General features: G+C 43.2%; 1 protein-coding gene across 5 annotated transcripts in view; it reads left to right on the top strand.

Annotated features, from left to right (window-relative positions):
- Window positions 1-12,406, top strand: part of ttc28 (tetratricopeptide repeat domain 28) — a 473,297-nt gene that overhangs the window by 281,042 nt on the left and 179,849 nt on the right. For all 5 annotated transcript variants that reach the window (XM_060909515.1, XM_060909514.1, XM_060909517.1 and 2 more), the window contains one exon: window positions 219-366. In XM_060909515.1, the coding sequence (XP_060765498.1) occupies window positions 219-366 (148 nt within the window). The remainder of the gene's footprint in view (window positions 1-218; window positions 367-12,406) is intronic.

Genomic DNA, 12,406 nt, shown 5'->3' with positions numbered 1-12,406 from the left:
TTCGTCAAATTATTATCGATGGTCTAGATCATAGCTAGTACATCAGCCATTGAACGCTTTCATTCAAGTCTCGGGGATCATGTGTCATAGAAATACTGTGATATTTTTTGTACTATTCTGCACCATTACGAAAGCATAATATTCACAGTATAGACCAGGAATCTAACGTCTCCTTTCTTTTGTCTGTGCTCCCCCTCCCCCTCCCCCTTGCTTTACAGGCATACTTCCGACAGGGTGTTGCCCTCCAGTACTTGGGCCGGCACGCAGATGCTCTGGCCGCTTTCGCCTCCGGTCTCGCTCAGGACCCCAAGAGCCTGCAGCTGCTTGTCGGCATGGTGGAGGCCGCCATGAAGTCACCACTTCGAGGTGTGTGTTGTTGGAATGCTTTAGTTACCTTACTAGAAATGCAAACAGTAGGGACCACTACGAAAAAATTCACACGTTCAGGTAGCTGAAATAAATTGTGTCCTCCGTGCTAGCACCCCATGTTTCTGAGAAAGTGGTTTTAGTGTTCACACTTAATGGAGGAGCTGGATTTGTTTGAATTTTGAATGAACTAGCTTTAGTTAAGAGTTACCAAAATCATCAAGTATACACTTTTAGTATACACCAGGATGAGCAGATTTCCTGTACAGGTTATTCATTTGTTATTCATAGTTGAGCTACTGGTGAACAAGTAGTTAAAAAAAAGTACTTCTTACTGAATTTGGCAAAACGAACATTTTCATCATTTGATATTTCACTTCACAGTGGTGTGGTGCTGTAACTCCAGCACACTCTGAATTAGAGCCCTGCACTCCCGCGGGAGTCCCGCGGGACTCGCGGGACCTGCCGCAAAGCAGTGAGGCGCGGGACAAATTTTGAAAGCTCATTGCGGGCGTGGGCGTGACCGGAAGTGCACATACGCGCGCGGGAGCGGGAGTGCACATATGCGGCGCGGGCGGGAGCGGTGATAAGCTGCAGTCCCGCTAACTAAAAACGTGTTTGAAATAAAATTTATAAATTATTAATTTATGTGTATCATATATAATTTGTGCTGGATAGTTTATTTGGCATTAATAAAAACATTTTAAGATGCCTAAATTTGCAGAGAGAGTCAGATTGCCAGATTGAGTGAGGAATGGCATCTTAAATTTGCTACTGATCACCCTAACGGGAAATCCTTTGATCACTCTAATGACTCGCAGTTCACACCCAGCTAGCAAGAGAACCATGAGTGAAGTGATTTACTGCTTGCGTTAGTCTACAACTCTAATCAGAGAGACAGGTTACACAGTGACGGTAGGCTTGACTCAATGCTATCCCAGAAATCCTTCCTGTAATATGCAAATTTGGCTGTCCAATCAGAGGCGGCCAAATTTGCATATTACAGGAAGGATTTCTGGGATAGCATTGAGTCAAGCCTACCGTCACTGTGTAACCTGTCTCTCTGATTAGAGTTGTAGACTAACGCAAGCAGTAAATCAATTCACTTCTCTTACTAGCTCTGCTTTGCAATAAAAAAAAAAAAAAACACCATTGGTACAAAGCAAGCCCATTCACTTTTTTATGCTGATCAGAGAATTACAATGGTTTCTCATGTGATAAAAATGTGCGATTCGCGATTAAATATTTTAATCGCTTGACAGCACTAATTATTATTATTATCATTATTAGAGACACTACATGCTGAATTCAGAAACAAGGTAAATAATAACAAACGTGAACGTGAGCTGTAGATATTTATGCTCAAATCCACTCAAAGTAGGGGGTGGGGCACCATCACGCTGTGTCAAGACAAGAACTTTCCTGAGAAATAACACAAACGTCTGCATCATGGGGGATTTGCGGGCGGGAGCGGGACAAAATATGGCAGGCGGGAGCGGGACTGAAAATCATAATTTTTTTGTGGGCGCGGACGGGAGCGGGACTGAAAATCATAATTCTTTGCGGGCGCGGGTGGGAGCGGGACTGCACAATGCGGGCGGGAGCGGGACTGAAAAATCCGACCCGCGCAGACCTCTACTCTGAATCTCACCACCTGCTGCACTACACACATCAGCTGAGGAGCAGTCTGGCTGACAGGAGAAACGTTTTTACTCGGCAGATTAATTATCAGGCATGAACGAGTGACGTAAACATGCCGAGAGAAAATAAAGACGCTAGCCAGGCTCGAATATGTCTGTCCATGTGATGCAAGAATTAAACTAGGACAGCGTATTCGGGCCAATGTGGGTTAAAAAAAAAATACAGAGCTGGGGCTAATATTCCAAGATCATGCTCATAAATTTGACAAAAAAGCTCAGAATTTACGAGAAAAATGTCACATTTTTCTCAAGAAGCTTTGCCTTTTGCCAGGCCGCCACTGTAAATAAGAATCTGGTTCTTCATGAATTTTGTTCTTTTTTAAATTGAAATAAAGGTTAAATAAATAAATAGATTACGAGAAACAGTGTTGTAAATTTACAAGAAGCAAAACTTTATTTATTTTTTATTTTTAAAATTTTTTTTAACAAAGGAACCACATTGACTGCAAAGAGCACATTTCCTATAACTCTTGGCTCAGCCATTTCATGGTAACAGATTTGGGCAGATGAGAAGAATCTATTCATTAAAAGTAATGGGAAACTAATCGTGCACAATAATTATACATTTATAAACAGCTAAGAGGGAAAAAATTACCCTGATAAACAAGCTATGTGCTTTATACATTCATCTCCCATTGCATCCAGGAAGTGCAGCAATCACATGCATCCTGGCTGCAGAGCATTCTGAGAAATGGAGTTGAACTTCTCCTAGTGCTTTATTTAAATAATATCGGCTGGCTTTTTTTTCGTGCTATATCAGATGTAGTCGAAAACGAGTTCAATATCATGCTAGCTGAATGGAATATATCTGATATACCGTACCACAAAAAAAAGCCAGCTAATATTATTATTATTATTATTATTATTATTATTATTATTATTGTACACTCTTCATATCAGCATACTCGAAGGCCAACACTAACTTACAATCGACTCGGTGCTGTTAACGCAGCAGTGCAGTTGTCAGTAACAGTGTTGAGAGCACCAGCTTGATCCAAACATGGCCACTCTAAACTACAGTTCCCATGATACACAGCGCCCCCTGTCACCAGAGTTCTAACTAGATCACCCGTCCGCAATTATCCCGCAATCACCTTCGCTATATAAACTCAGCAGTCGCAAACACACCTCGCAAAGTCTCATTCAGTGTTTCTTTCCTGTCGTACCAAACCGTTAACTTTCTGCCTGTCTTCTTATTATCTCGACTTTGTTTACGTTCTCTTCGACCGCGTCTTCTCTCCTCATCTACGCTGCTCTGTTTGCCGATCGACCGACCCCTGCACGTTTCTCCGACTACGGTTCTCGTTCTCTGATTTGGCTTCGTTTCCAGTTTGCTTCACCCGCTCTGCCCTGCGCCTGCTTCCGTAAGTGCCTGCATTCTCACAGCAGTCACCTTCCAGCCGGTGTAGCGTTCATCAGTAGTGTTAGCGCTCGCTTACCCGCTACTGAAATCGAAATTAAAACTGAAAACAATGACTAATGAATAAACAACCTTTGACCTTAAAACATTGCACTTAAAACAATACAACAGTGCATTATTTGATGTTTTACCTCATGAATATATGTATATATTTTTTTAAATAAGCACATTTCAATTTTTATTCTCGCAGCACACTTCAAAGAAGTCGAAAAAGCATTTACCACTTTATAATGTTGCCATTCTTTCTCACAACACTCAAAAGATGTTTAGGGACTGAAGTGATGAAGTGTTTCAGGTGTTATTTTGTCCCGTTCTTCATGCAAACCGGTCTTAAGGTGTGCAACAGTACCAAGTTGTCGTTGTCATATTTTGCATTTCAAAATTCTCCACACCTTCTCTATTGGCGACAGAGATGACCGGCGCCCTCTTCTTCTACAGCCCTGCCTTTGTACTGTGTGCAGAATGTGGTTTTTGCATCGTCTTGTTGAACTCTCCCTGGAAAAAATGTCGTCCTGAAGGAGAATATGTTGCTCAATAGACTTTTCTGCATTAATGCTCTATCACAGAAGTGTAAGTTACCTTTACCAAGGGCACTGACACAACCCCATACCATGACAGACCCTGAATTTTGGGCTTGTTGCTGGTAACAGTCTGGATTGTCCTTTTCATCTTTGGATTCCATGTGCTTTGGGCCATTTCTTCCAAAAAAGACCTGGAATACCGATTTGTCTGACCACAATACGTACATGTGACCACTGTGTGATGGTCCATCCCAGATGCCTCCAAGCCCAGAGAAGTCGATGGAACGTCTGGATACAGTTAACATCAGGCTTCCTTTTTGCACAGTAATGTTTTAACTGGCATTTGTAGATGTAACTCTGTATTGTAGCTTGCCAAAGGTTTGCCAAAGTAATCCTGAGCCCATGTGGTTATATCAGCGACAGATCAAAGACGGTTCTTGACGCAGTGCCGTCTGAGGAATCCGAGATCACAGGTGGTGTTCAGCTTAGGCTTGCGCCCTTGCCCTTTACGCACCGAAATTCCTCCAGATTCCTTGAATCGTTGAATGATATTATGCACCGTCGAGGGTGAAATATCCAAATCCCTTCCTATCTTTCTTTGAAGAACATAGTTATCAAAATGTTTCACAATATTCTCATGCATTTGTTGACAAACCGGAGATCCTCGGCGCATCTTTGCTCCTCAAAGACTAGGAGCGATTGGCCCACACGATTAGCTATTGGCACCCGCTGACTGCATACGCTGATCTTGTCGAGGTTAGCGCAGTTTGTTTGTTTATCCAGTGGACCCTTTTTTGCGATTGTGAAATCTCAGCCTTGCAAAGAATCTCAGTCGCTGCAGCAGAGTCAGTGTTTACTAGGGATGAGGCCTCGGATTGAGAAGAGCTGTCTCAAAGAGATATGTTTCTGCAGCTCCGTGTGTATGTGTGTGTGTGTGTGTGTGTTGCATATATCACATTTCCTGCCTGCCTGCCTGCTCTCTGTTGGTGTGTGTGTGTATTTGAGATACAGTCGTGGACACAGAGACAGAAAATATACATCTGTGGCCTCTGAATAAACAGCCGGTTTTATTTGTAGGTAAATCAGTGACACACAAGCAGCCTCAGTCCTGGGAATGTGCCCAAAATTAGGCTGTTTTACTCCTAATGATATCCTTTATTTCCCTTGCTGTCCTGAACCGCCTGGGCAAGTGTACACACAGACACACACGGAAAGTGAGGGAGAGAGAGAGAAAGAGCGAGAGAGGCCTGAGTATGAGTGCGGAGGAGATTATGTAGAGCAGCTCTTTATAATCAGCCCCAGAGAGAGAGAGAGAGAGAGATGATCTGTACCACTGCACTGACACTATATCATTCTGCTCCCTCTGTGTCTGTCTTTCTCCATTTCTCTTCCAGCCTCTTGTCTTTGTTTCTTCCCTGTTTATCTTTTTTTTTTCAATTTCACTGCCAGTCTGAGTCATCTCACTGCCAGAGGTTTGATCCTCCCTTCTTCTTCTTTTTCTTCTTTTTTTTTATCAGTTTGCACTCTCGCGCTCATGTGAGGATTTGCATGCAGGAGATTACCTCCCTCTAATTGAATTGAATTGAACCAGATTGAATCATCCTGTTCTTCATCTGATGTGCCATCCAAACCCAATCACTAGTGCCAAGCGCTATGAGAATACAGCTGTAAATGTCTGAACATATAGCTGTTTGGTTACTCATTGAGAAGTGTTTTTTTTTTTTTTTTAATATACATCTCCCGCTGGCCAAAAGGCCCGAAGGGGGATTACGTCGTGGCGATGTACATCTGTCCGTCCGTCCGTCCATCCATCCTGGGAAAGGGCGCTCACCTTCTGAAATCAACTCCTCTCACAGTTTTTGGAGGAATTTCACGAAACCTGGCAGGATTCTTTGTTATATATCGGTAATACGCATACTGTAATTTCGTTAAATTCGATCACATTTTACCAAAGTTACAGACCTTCATTAACAAAATTATACTTTGACAATTTCATGAGTGTGTGTTTTCCTTCTGACATCAACTCCTCTCAGAATTGCTGGAGGAATTTCACCAAACTTGGTAGGATTCTTTGTTATATGTCGGTAGTACGCATATTGTAATTTCGTTCAATTCGGTTGCATTTTACCAGAGTTACGGCCCTTGATTAACAACCTTGTACTTTGACGATTTCATGAAGGTGTGCTCGCCTTCTGACATCAACTCCTCTCACAATTGTTGGATGAATTGTCTGAACATATAGCTGTTTGGTTACTCATTGAGAAGTGTTTTTTTTTTTATATCTCTCGCTGGCCGAAAGGCCTGAAGGGGGATTACGTCATGGCGATGTCCATCTGTCCGTCCGTCCATCCATCCTGGGAAAGGGCGCTCACCTTCTGAAATCAACTCCTCTCACAGTTTTTGGAGGAATTTCACGAAACCTGGCAGGATTCTTTGTTATATATCGGTAGTACGCATACTGTAATTTTGTTAAATTCGTTCACATTTTACCAAAGTTACAGACCTTCATTAACAAAATTATACTTTGACAATTTCATGAGTGTGTGTTTTCCTTCTGACATCAACTCCTCTCAGAATTGCTGGAGGAATTTCACCAAACTTGGTAGGATTCTTTGTTATATGTCGGTAGTACGCATATTGTAATTTCGTTCAATTCGGTCGCATTTTACCAGAGTTACGGCCCTTGATTAACAACCTTGTACTCTGACGATTTCATGAAGGTGTGCTCGCCTTCTGACATCAACTCCTCTCACAATTGGATGAATTTCTCGAAAGGCCTTGTTATATGACGGTAATGCGTATATTGCGATTTAATTTAATTTGTGAAAATTTTCCCAGAGTTTTGAAACTTGATTAAATATCTTGTACTTTGACAATTTCATGAGGGTGTACGTTCTTCTGAAATCAACTCCTCTCACAATTTGTGGAGGAATTTCACCAAACTTGTAGCCTAGTAAACTAGACCCAACCGCCTAGCGGCCAAAAATATTTTTGCCTAGCGAATGGGTCTAGCCTCGCACCATATAAACAAAAACACCCCAGGCATCAAATCGTGCCCGCCAATCACAATGCAAGGTTTTTGTTTGGATTCTTTGGGCGGGCTTTTGCAGGAGTGACGACAAAGCTGCGCGACGCTGGAGAAAGCACAGCAGGAAAGATGGCTACGGCTAGTGAACAGCGCGCGTTTGACTCCGCTTTGGAATCAGTTTTAGAAGAATTAGACTTGGAGTTTTCGTTGAAACATGAGCAGGAAGAGGCTCTCCGCTCATTCCTTCTCAAGAAGGACGTTTTCGCTGTTTTGCCGACCGGCTATGGCAAAAGTCTGATCTACCAGCTGGCTCCGCTCGTAGCCAAAAGGATGGGGCTAGTTTGTGCAGTACGAAGAATTAATAAACAGCTTTGAAACATTACTTTTTGATTGTTTCTTATTTTCCCGTTATTTTAAATTTAAGGGAAATTATTTCACCAAACGCCACTAAATAAAAACTCTCAAAAACAGTTTAAGCAAACACTTGAAAAACACTTGGAAAAAAATGTGTATGTGGTACAGACTCCAAACTTGTGGTCATTATCTCCAAACTTCTTAATATCTAGAACCTGTTTATTAATTAATACGCATTTTGAAAAATTATTTAATTTCAAGGCCTCCCCCACTGCTTTCTGTCGCTCTGACTACGTCACAGTCACTGTTGCGCTGATTGGTCAGAGCGTTGGCCTATACGCACAGAGACAGTTTGAAAGACAGCGGTTTGTTCCTCCTACCCGCTTCGGAAATGTCTACAGATCGAGGCCAGACTAAATATTCACATTTAGTCTGGCTTGCCAGGCTACCAAACTTGGCAAAAGGCTTTGTTATATGACATTTATACGCAGATTGAAATTTCGTTTAATTTGGGCAAATTTTACCAGAGTTCTGCCCTGATTATTAACAAACTTGTACTTTGGTGATTTCATCAAGGTGTGCTTGCTTTCTGAAATCAACTCCCCTCGCAATTTTTATTATCCCCTGCTGGCCGAAAGGCCCAAAGGGAAATTATGTCATGGCAATGTCTGCCTGTCCGTCCGTCTGTCTGTCCATCCATCCCAGGAAGGGTACACACCTTCTGAAATCAACTCCTCTCACAATTTTTGGAGGAATTTCACGAAACTTGACAGGATTCTTTCTAATATGTCGGTAGTACACGTATTGCAATTTTGTTCAATTCAGTCGCATTTTACCAGAGTTATGGGCTAGTTGCCAGTGGGGGACATTGTGCTCTCAGAGCACTCTTGTTTTTTCTTTTATTTTCCAGAGTTTACATTCAAACCCAGACACCGGATAAACACGTGCACAGTTCAGTGCCCAGTCTTTAGACAAATTAAAGGGTTGGAAGACAAACTCAGAAAAGATCTTTATGGTTCAGCTTATAGACCATGCCCAGCAAGTGTCTAATCACATGACATGCAGGCTTCATCAGTGTGGCAGCAATGGAAAGGACTGAACGGTAATTCAAAGAGAAGGGAAAGAAATAATGCGAGGTGGGCGGCATTGTCACTCGCTGTCATTACAGCTTTATTTAGCCGCTTTCCTACGGGGATCCAGACAGTCACGTCAAAGCTCCCGTTTGACATGACATGCACTCGGCGAGCGGAGGGAGAGAGAACGTGAGCGAGCAAGACGAGAAAAATAGGCACCCAGAGGCTCATCATTAAATCCTGGCCGTGCCATCGCTCCATTGCAACGGGCCGCATAAGCATTTCTCCTTTCTTGTTTATCATGCCGCACTTTGTGGTTAACTAGATTTGCAACCCATCCGCCCACACGCACACAAACACACGTGCTGATACATCACTTGCCGAGCCAAAGAGGGTTTTTTTTTCTTCACAGTTTTTTTTTAGCAACTGGTAATGCTGTCAAGATGAATGAAGTTGCTGTGTGTGTGTGAATTCTGACTCGCTTCCAAAGAGTCAGCTAACTTTAATTGCTAAAGTGAATTACGCCAGTGAGTCTAATTACTATCTAAGGAAATATATTGCGGTGAATATTTTAGCAGGTAACCTTGATAAAGATTGTGGTGATAATTATGACAAACGCGTCACATTAATAATACTAAATAAAACACTGCCGACTGATTAAACAGCAGCAGACGGTTCGTTCTGCACCAGCTTTAACCCGAGCCCTGTTCTTCATATGTCTGGTGATCGTTCCAAAGGAATATTATTCACATTTTTGTCTTGGTAACAAGTCCAGCTACCTTTTCAAACAAATCCAGGATCATGTCAAATCAGGCTTGTAGTACTCGAGTCCGACTCGTTCCCTAATTTTAAGGACTCATGACTCGACTTGGACTTGAGCACTGATGACTCAGACGTGGACTCGGAATCGTGCATTAACTGCATTCAGATTCATAAATTGGAGACAAGGACCTGGATTTTTTCTTTTTTTTTTGTAACATGGTGTAATAAGGGCGGCACGGTGGTGTAGTGGTTAGCGCTGTCGCCTCGCAGCAAGAAGGTCCACGTTCGAGCCCCGTGGCCGACGAGGGCCTTTCTGTGCAGAATTTGCATGTTCTCCCCGTGTCCACGTGGGTTTCCTCCGGGTGCTCCGGTTTCCCCCACAGTCCAAAGACGTACAGGTTAGGTTAACTGGTGACTCTAAATTGACCGTAGGTGTGAATGTGAGTGTGAATGGTTGTCTGCGTCTATGTGTCAGCCCTGTGATGACCTGGCGACTTGTCCAGGGTGTACCCCGCCTTTCGCCCGTAGTCAGCTGGGATAGGCTCCAGCTTGCCTGCGACCCTGTAGAACAGGATAAAGCGGCTAGAGATAATGAGATGAGATGAGATGGTGTAATAATTTGGCAGAAGATATTCATACCTATATTAATTTTTGTACTAATTTCGTGCAAGAGTGTCATACCTGTGCATCAGATAGACTCTCGGGCGCGCTCCGGACAGTGCGCGCACCAAGCGGACTCTCGCACACGCGCCGTAAACGACTTGCACCTGCACAGGATTGAGGCACAATCAGCGTGTCTATATAAAAACTGTGAAAGCACACTTACTTTGCGAAGTACTGAGTTGCATTGCTGACACATTACCGAGCCTTATTTCCTTGTTTGGGTTCCTGATCCCTGATTTCCTGTTTCTCATCTTTGATTCTGCCGAGTCTATGATAGCCTGTTTGTGCGTCGCTCGACCTATTGCCCGTTTCACCGTTTTACGATTTTGCCTGCCGTTCTGGATTGTTTACGTGTCTTCACTTGTATTAATAAACACACCTTCTGCACTTACATCCGTCTCCCAACCATCTCTGACAGAATACTTCACACTCCTTGATAAAGAGAAGCACCTTCACCTGTTCATGCGTCATGTTCAGGAACAAACTAATGTTAATGGCGCTGAAACAGCCACAGTCAAATGGGGTTGGAGTCTTGTTCTCGGACTCGACTCGAAAATTTTTTATTGACTCGGACTTGAACACTGGGGACTCGAGACTGGACTCGGACTCGAGGTTTAATGACTCGACTACAACACTGTGTCAAATCATAAACAGTCCAATCCTGCTCTAAAGTCATACATTCATGCACGAAGAACAGGCCCAGTACTTTTCCATGAACGGTCCTGGAGCACGATCATACTGCTTATTTAACTGTTAAAGCCACACCTCTTCTTTGTTTTTATTATTTATATGCATATTGGACACAATCCTGCACTTCTTTTAACATCTATACTCTGTATTTGGGAATACAGTGAGACAAGAGTCACCATGGAACATGATGTTTGCGGATGATATTGTGATATGTGGTGAAAGTAGAAAGGAGGTTGAGTTGGGTTTGGAGAGATGGAGGTATGTATTGGAACGAAGAGGAATGAAGGTGAGCAGTAGCAAAACAGAATACATGCGCATCAGTGTGAACGGGGACGAGAGTGTAGTGAAGATGCAAGGAGTAGACGTAAATTCAAGTACCTGGGGTCAACTGAGAAAGAGAGAGATAGGGTGCAGGCAGGGTGGAGCAGTTGGAGAAGGATTTTGGGAGTCGTTTGTGATAGGAAAGTCCCAGCAAAAGTGAAAGGTAAGATGTGTAAGACAGTAGTGAGAGCAGCTGTGATGTATGGATTGGAGACCGTACCCTTAACGAAGAGACAGGAGGCAAAGCTGGAGGTGGCGGAGTTGAGGATGTTAAGGTTTGCGATGGGAGGTTGGACAGGATAAGGAACGAGCACATCAGAGGGACAGCACATGTGGAGAGCTTGGGAATTAAGCTAAGAGAGATGAGACTGAGATGGTACGGGCACATCCTGAGAAGAGATGCAGAGCATGTGGGAAGGAGAATGTTGAGGATGGAGCTGCCAGGCACACGGAAACGACGAAGGCCATAGAGGAGATACATGGATGTGGTGAGAGAGGACATGAAAGTGGTAGAGAAGGATGCGGAAGACAGGGAGCAATGGAGACGAAAGATCAGCTGTGGCGACCCCTAATCGGGAGCAGCCAAAAGAAGAAGACGACCCTGTATTTGGGAATCCCAAGATATCTGAATAACATGTTCGTGCTTTAAACCAATTTTAACCGAGTGCTCTCACGTCTAACCATGCTGCGTGTGTGTGTGTGTGGAAGAGGATTACAGGTGTGTAATGGTGCATGTAACATATTTGACATCCAGCGATGGACAGGTTTCCTCTCACTACAGAGCTGCTATTGTTGATTTAATGGAGCAGACACGAGCATGCATGCGTTCAACACTTACGTTTTTCCGTTTCACTGAACTGTAAGACTGCGGATAAATGTTTCTGTGCCTGTTCCTGAGACACAATTTATTAACATCGCCAAACAACTAAAAAAAAACAACAGAAAAAAAATACCTTACATATTTCATAGTGTTTCCTGATTAGCTTTCTCTTACTTCCAACATCTTTGTGTTCCAATAATTGTGGCTTTTTAAAAAAATTTATTATTTATACCTCCACTCTGAAGGATTGACCCCTGGACACACATGCATCACATCTCCAGCGTGCGCACACACACACACACATACAAAGTCAAACAGCACAGCTGGAATAGCTCTTTCCTGCTAGATGCTACAAACTGATAAGGAAGGGCAGCTAAAACAGGAGTGTCATCGCTCCCAGCAGGCACCGCGGGGACACACGGCCGTGGCATGAGCTGATTTATGAAACTGTGCACTTTCGCACTTTTACCTGCGTTTCCACCCCTCCAGTGGAGGTCACCTCTACACATATGCTGGCCTCCTGTCTCCGCTCTGCCCTTCCACCGAGCGTGTGATTGTATATCACAGAAAGACATCAGAAAGACAGCTATTGTAGAAAAAGGAAAAAAAGATATGAGACAAAGGCATGGAAGGAAATCAGAAAGGCAGGCATGATGAATTACAAACCCTTTTTTTTTTTTTTTTAAAC

Source organism: Neoarius graeffei, chromosome 25 (assembly GCF_027579695.1).
Source record: "Neoarius graeffei isolate fNeoGra1 chromosome 25, fNeoGra1.pri, whole genome shotgun sequence".
Taxonomy (NCBI): Eukaryota; Metazoa; Chordata; class Actinopteri; order Siluriformes; family Ariidae; genus Neoarius; species Neoarius graeffei.
The sequence above is the reverse complement of the archived record's forward strand: the minus strand, read 5'-3'. Positions and strand labels throughout refer to the sequence as shown.